Here is a 7,335-nt window from a genome sequence, read left to right as displayed (position 1 = left end):
TTAGGGTATGTCTCTACCAGCTTTGCACATCTAGAGACTGAAATCCTTGCCCATTCTTCTTTGCAAAACAGCTCCAGCTCAGTCAGATTAGATGGACAGCGTTTGTGAACAGCAGTTTTCAGATCTTGCCACAGATTGGATTTAGATCTGGACTTTGACTGGGCCACTCTAACACATGGATATGTTTTGTTTTAAACCATTCCATTGTTGCTCTGGCTTTATGTTTAGGGTCGTTGTCCTGCTGGAAGGTGAACCTCCGCCCCAGTCTCAAGTCTTTTGCAGACTCCAAGAGGTTTTCTTCCAAGATTGCCCTGTATTTGGCTCCATCCATCTTCCCCGTCCCTGCTGAAGAGAAGCACCCCCAGAGCATGATGCTGCCACCATCATATTTGACAGTGGGGATGGTGTGTTCAGAGTGATGTGCAGTGTTAGTTTTCTGCCACACATAGCGTTTTGCATTTTGGCCAAAAAGTTCCATGTTGGTCTCATCTGACCAGAGCACCTTCTTCCACATGTTTGCTGTGTCCCCCACATGGCTTGTGGAAAACTTCAAATGGGACTTCTTATGTTAACAATGGCTTTCTTCTTGCCACTCTTCCATAAAGGCCAACTTTTTGCAGTGCACGACTAATAGTTGTCCTATGGACAGATTCCCCTACCTGAGCTGTAGATCTCTGCAGCTCGTTCAGAGTCACCATGGGCCTCTTGACTGCATTTCTGATCAGCGCTCTCCTTGTTCGGCCTGTGAGTTTAGGTGGACGGCCTTGTCTTGGTAGGTTTACAGTTGTGCCATACTCCTTCCATTTCTGAATGATCGCTTGAACAGTGCTCCGTAGGATGTTCAAGGCTTGGGGAATCTTTTTGTAGCCTAAGCCTGCTTTAAATTTCTCATTAACTTTATCCCTGACCTGTCTGGTGTGTTCTTTGGACTTCATGGTGTCATTGCTCCCAATATTCTCTTAGACAACCTCTGAGGCTGTGAGATGTGCAAAGCTGGTAGAGACAGACCCTAAAGCAGCGGTCCCCAACCTTTTTTGCGCCACGGACCGGTTTATGCCCGACAATATTTTCATGGACCGGCCTTTAAGGTGTCGCGGATAAATACAACAAAATAAAACTAGTACCGGTACTGAAAAAAAAAGATTTATTCATAACACACATGAAAAGGCCCAGGAAAACCGAGTAAACGATAAAAACGATAATAAAATAACGCTGAAAACCGATAAAAACCCTGAAACCATATACATGTATTTCACACCTGAGCCGCAACTCTCGCGGCCCGGTACCAAACGACTCACGGACAGGTACCGGTCCGATGCCCGGGGGTTGGGGACCGCTGCCCTAAGAGACTGGCAGCTGTAATTGCAGCAAAAGGTGGTTCTACAAAGCATTGACTCAGGGGGCTGAATAACTACACACACCCCACTTTGCAGTTATTTATTTGTAAAAAATGTTTGGAGTCATGTATGATTTTCGTTCCACTTCTCTCGTGTACACCACTTTGTGTTGGTCTTTCACGTGGAATTCCAATGGAATCGATTCATGTTTGTGGCTGTAATGTGACAAAAAGTTCAAGGGGGTCGAATACTTTTGCAAGCCACTGTATATGTGTGTCTGTTTTTTAGCCTTCACCCCTTTGTTTCTTTGTCTCTTCTAGATTCTTTTCTAAGATCCTCACATAGAACCCAGACACTGGGAAAGTTATTTTCTCAGTCAAAAATGACCTTTATTGATATTATTTCTTTTTAATATTAATAGCAGGCACACATTAAGTGCAAAAATTACCTTTTTTTAAAAATTAACTTATTGTAGCATAAAGCTGATGCACTGATATCCACATTAGACACTCTGAAGAGGAAACAGTGGATACTCAGATAACACTGTAAATTACTCATCATCGTTATCATTATCATCATCTTCCTCCTCGTTATCATCTTCATTATCATCTTCATTATCCTCATCATCTTCATCATTATCCTCATCATCGTCGTCATCATCATCATCATCATCATCCTCAGTGTTAACTTTGCCAGAGAGCACATCTTCAATCCAGTCCTCCAGCTCCTCAGCTGTGGGTAGATCCTCCTCATCATCCATTTCCAACCACACACTGTCTGCCTGCTCACACACACACACACACACACACAGAGAGAGAGAGAGAGAGAGAGAGAGAGAGAGAGAGAGAGATCAGACAGTGCCAGTAAAAACTGAGCACAGCATGTGTCGTCGGTGTTAGTGGTGACAGTCGGGGACTTACATCAGTAACATTGACAACTCCGATCTGTGGTCTGAACAGATCCACCTTGAAGGTCTTCTCCCAGTAGGGGATCAACTGAACAGAGTCAGCAGGACAGAAAGAGAAAGAGCATGAGGTCTGACAATAATCTACATTTTCAGGTTTTCCTTTTGCGTGTGTGTTTGTTTCTTTTCTTTTTTTCATTATTTGTCTGCTTCTCTTTCTTCTCACCAGTGGAAAGTCATCGGGATCAATCCAGACGATGCTCAGCTCAGGTAGGTGAGTGTTGTCTCTGGCCACCTCCTTTAGGATTTCCAAAAATTCATAACCATCTAAAAAATAAAGAAAATTAAAAAAAAAAAAAAACATCCTAAAACTTTCTGAAAAAATTCTACCTCCTTAGGCTGACCCTGATCCATTTTAAAGTCCATACCTTTTATAATTTTCATTTTACATAAGCAGTCCCTGAGGACTGAATAGTTTAGCCTTCCATATCTGCAGGAAATATGCTCAGCATCTCATGTTTACACTCGAGTAAAACAGCGGTCCATCGTTATATAATATGCTCTCACCAGGATCCTCCTCTTCTGCAAAGGCCACAATGTGAATGCCTTCAATATCATCCTCCTGAGAGAAAGAGACCAAAATGTGAATTTATTTAAAGCATTTGGGAAACTAAAATTAAAATGATTAATTTTCTCACCCAGGTCTCAAACATATTTTCTGCACGCAGCTTTCGCAGTGTTGGTCTGACAGCACAGAAAAAAAACATTAGATGTTAAATTGAAAATATATCTTTATACTTTACTAAAGTCATAAAGTATGACATTAATCTTTTTTTACCGCCTGTGTTCAGTTATAAATTCCACCAGCTCCTCCTCAGAGTGAGGTTTGCCTGGGATGGACACGGGCTCCTCCATGAAGGGCTCATAGAAGTCTACCTCATTTAACTTCAGACTCAGCTCTTTGGCCACCTACAGCAACCAAAACTGACCTGTTAGGACTACACATGCAAGTGTTTCATTGCCTTATGTGTTTGTTTGTAACTTACAGATTTCTCAAATGTAGCAAAAAACTTAATGTAGGGCTGAAACTGCTCAGCGGCTTCTTTAAAAGCTTCATAGTCTAAGGTAAAAAAAGAAAGAGGAAGAAAGAACAAGTTAGCTTTTTAAACAGTTTTTTTCCTTGTTTTTTGGACGTACATCTGTTTGTCCTTTCTTTGGCCGATGGGTACTTGACATTTCCACAATGGGGAGCGGAAATAGCAGAACTTTGACCTCAGCTTATCACTCCCACAGCTGGTCAGATGGGATGTATCTGCAAGTTAACTATACTACGCTCAGTTGTTCCACAGCGTGTGAAAGGGCGACCAGGCAGTGGCAGCTGCGTGTGCAGTAGCGGTAAAAATGGATCTGTAAATCCATGGAGACGAGTGGGTTAAAAATCCATGTTATAATGAAGGGCATGGGCCACAGAAAGTCCTTCACAGAACCATCTAACGAGGCGGTGTGGTGTGTTCAGACTGAAAAAAAACACGAGTTTTACAAATATACACACTCACGTTCGGACTCTTCGCTCTTGAAGTAACCAATGAGACGTATGTCTTCCTCCATCCTGTCAAAAGCTCGCAGCTCCAGAGCATTTCCTATGATTTCCACTGGTTCCTCCAACAGCTAGAATATAGGCATAAAGCAAGAGGAGAGGATTGCAGGGTGTGACTGGTGGTGATTAGCGCAAGCAACTGGGAATCAACCCTCAAGCAAGTTTACTTACATCCAACAAGAACTCGGCCAGAGTGTTAGCAGAGAGCAAACCATCAAACTCGATAACTCTATCAGCCTTAAAAACATACATGCTTCCCTCTTCCTCTAAGCCTGCGATCAGAAGAAATGATAAGACATTAGATTCAGTCAAACACCTAAAGTTGTCTGACTCTTAACAAAAATGACTGCTATCAAAGGCAGTTCTCTTCATCAAAATCTACCAATCAGACTGAGGTTAAATAAAAGACTTAGTCTGTACCACTACCAATACTCACCCAGTTTCTTTGCTATCTTTGCATCTTTGTGGGAGTCAACCATTCCAAACCCGATGTCCTTCTCCTCCATAACCTGAGCTACAAGCTGCAACCAACACAAAAACATCACAGAGGACTAAATTGTAAGAACAGGACTGAACACATAGCACGTAAATAGGCAAGACAAAAAGAAACTTTCACTTTGGCTTCTGAGTACTGGAAACAGTAATGCAGGTTCGGTTAAAATGTTAAATGGGACTGTTTGTGAATGGGAGCTTGACAGCATGACCAAAGTTGGCAATATGACAGAGGTGTCCAAGCTGCCCACACAGAGATACGGTTACATAATCATTCAGACTGCCTTGTTCTAAATATAGCCAGGTAAGTTTATACACATGACTGGCCTGGCAATTGTGGTGTGAAATAAGGTGGATGAGCTTCACTAATACTTTGATTAACTAATAATCAAGATTGGTAAAATTATAACATGGAGTTTAAAAAGAACTCACGAGTGGATCTTCATTTTATTTATTTTACAATCCTGTTCCAAATGAAACAGTGCATCAACATTTACAGTAAAAAAAAGTGAATAGAGCTCAGTGTAGTTACTAATACAGGATTACTTTATTGCGTCTTTAAATGGACGTCTGCTTTTGGCAGAAGTATCTACTTATATGAGCACTTTCATTTCACATGTCCATCCATCCATCCATTTACTTCTACTTTTCCACTTCAGTGTTGTGAGGAGGCTGGAGTCTGTCCCAGCTGTCACGGGGTGAGAGCTGTGGTTGCCAGTCTTTCAAAGCCTGACTTAAGTTCATTTCAACAACTTTCTTTACTTTTACATGCACAAACAAAATGTGCCACAACTTAATCCTGTCTCTGGGAATTTATATTTTAATTTTCCCCTGTTATATATGAAATTACAGAGTGTCATTACTTGGATATACTCAAGTAAAAATAGACTTATGTAAATGTATTTTGCCCATGATGGGGACAGACCTCAGAATACTACAAATTGTAGATATTGGGGGTAAATAAGCTGATATGTGGCATACTTGAGCTTCTCACTTACAACCAGTAGACTCTAATCAGCTATTACAAATACACTGTGCATGGTGTCATGTTTGCCTTATTGAGTAACTACGTGGCCTACCTGTTCTGCCTGCACGTATGGGCTCAGGCTGCCTTTAACATTTCAAAGAGCAACATGTCCTCCACCATGTGTCACACGAGACGGGTAGAATGAACAGTTTCATACAGGATTCACAAAGACAGACTAAAATCTCCTATATAGACGTGTCTCCAGCTGCTTACTCAATCTATTAAATACCTTTAATATACCAAAGAAGAGAAGGTCGCATCAGCCCTCACATGTGTGGCTTAAAAACATTATATAAATGAGCTCTTGGATTATTTCTGCCAGCAAAGAATAATCACAAGGAGAATAAATTTCACGCATTTCTGTGGAAAGGAGGCACACACTGAATTGGCTGAAATAACCTGAAGTGGCAGCACTGCATCTCATTGCATCTGTGCACACAATGACCTTGAGGAACCTCATATATACAGAGATTAAAATGGAGAGCTCTGGAGTTTTATAGCTCACCAGGTCCCTCTCTGCTTATTGTAGCACTAACATAGAGTCACTTATGAGTCTGTTTGATGGGATTATGAGCGCCCTCTGTCTCACACCGCTGTCACCCAACCAAATCATATGAGTTTTCCTTTCTTTGCTGCATCTCCTTGAGTGCTAACTCAACTTTCTTTAAAGTTATCTGCACTTTTCTCCCTGACCTGTCAAATCTTTTTCTGCACTGCATGCATTGATTTCTTTTTCCTTATACTTTACCTCCAGCACCAACTCAGTCATCTGGTGTTGTTTTTGCAGTTCCTTGCTGTCTGCTATGGGCTCATGGTAGAACAGGCAGAGCATGCTGTGCTGCTTTAAAGCTTTCTTGTAGTTCTTGTCATTGATATCAAGAACACGGTCTTTCCCATCATACTGTGGCAACTCTAGGCCTTTCTCAGACAGGGCCTGAGGCACAAAGTTTAGGCAGGGGAGCAAGAACAACCACAGGGAGAGCATGGTCCAGAGTTATCACACACCACCAGAGTATGAGTTAGTTTCACAGTATAAAGGAAGTGCACGGTCAGAAAGGTCACCTATAAGGCCTATGAAAGGATGAGGAAATGTAAGAAACAGATATATTGCTGGTCCGTCAGTGGCAGTTTGCAGGCATCCCCCGGTGTCCAAAGAAATCCAAAAATTTAACGTATCCTCTGGGCCAAGAAACTCCTTTCGTCATTACTTCTTCACGCCTGCAGACACAAAGGCGAAAGAGGAGTACTGCAAGGGCTGCAAGACACTGGGGGTGGATACCATACATAGCAGCACTCCCCTTCCACTACTCATGCAGGATAGGCCCATTTTTAGGAGACCAGTTGTTTGAATGCTAAAAATAGAAGAGCAAACTGAGAACAGAGGATAGCGAAGGATGACAGTCAGGGTTTAATAATGAGTTACAGTACTTGCTCGCTGTGATGTCTCTTTGGGAGAGTTAGTAATGTGGGACAAGCACGCTGAGCACTAGAGATTTGAGGGTTTAGTTATTCTGAGATATCGGTGAAGACCAAAAGTCCACAAGGAGCTTGGTGCTACAGTGGAAAATGTTGGTGTATTTTAATGGAATCTGGCAACAGATGTGCAAAGGACAAGCAAATAAAAGAACAGTCACTGTGCTGCTGTCCAGTGTGTTGATAATATAACAGCTTTTGCTTTGGCTGGAATGTGATTGAATTGTTATGTCTCACTGGCTTCTCATAACTAAATGTACCTCAAATGATTTTAACACAATTTTACTAGTAAACTGCATCTTTAATAACCACTGAAGCCACAAAAAAGCATTAGAAACACTTCTACTTTGGTGTCTTGCATTCATGCTCCTGCTTGAAGTACTGCAGGTGCTTATAAGATCTCGGGATAGAGGTACTGCTGCCCTCCTCAGGCCAAAATATGTACGGCTGCTGACAAACCTTTTCATAGCACTTTTGGCCACAGCACAGCAGGAATGCATGTGCA

At 41.9% G+C, this 7,335-nt stretch overlaps 1 protein-coding gene across 2 annotated transcripts; it reads right to left on the bottom strand.

The window, feature by feature from the left end:
- Positions 1 to 1,701: 1,701 nt before the first annotated feature.
- On the bottom strand, positions 1,702 to 6,625 carry casq2 (calsequestrin 2). Of its 2 annotated transcripts, XM_026144748.1 has the most exons (12): positions 6,420 to 6,625; positions 6,106 to 6,291; positions 4,275 to 4,359; positions 4,010 to 4,110; positions 3,798 to 3,909; positions 3,288 to 3,361; positions 3,080 to 3,210; positions 2,940 to 2,985; positions 2,809 to 2,863; positions 2,468 to 2,568; positions 2,258 to 2,332; positions 1,702 to 2,118 (listed from the first exon to the last, which is right to left on the bottom strand). In XM_026144748.1, exons 2-12 carry the CDS (start codon positions 6,187 to 6,189, stop codon positions 1,888 to 1,890), a joined length of 1,095 nt encoding a protein of 364 aa, XP_026000533.1. In that variant the 5' UTR covers positions 6,190 to 6,291; positions 6,420 to 6,625; the 3' UTR covers positions 1,702 to 1,887. The 2 variants fall into 2 exon arrangements, with proteins under 2 accessions (XP_026000533.1, XP_026000532.1); XM_026144747.1 differs by having other exon boundaries at positions 6,106 to 6,625.
- Between the last annotated feature and the right edge of the window lie 710 nt (positions 6,626 to 7,335).

The sequence above is a fragment of the Astatotilapia calliptera genome, chromosome 16 (genome assembly GCF_900246225.1).
Source record: "Astatotilapia calliptera chromosome 16, fAstCal1.2, whole genome shotgun sequence".
NCBI classification, from domain to species: domain Eukaryota; kingdom Metazoa; phylum Chordata; class Actinopteri; order Cichliformes; family Cichlidae; genus Astatotilapia; species Astatotilapia calliptera.
Note: the sequence above shows the minus strand (reverse complement) of the source record. Positions and strands in the feature narration are given on the sequence as shown.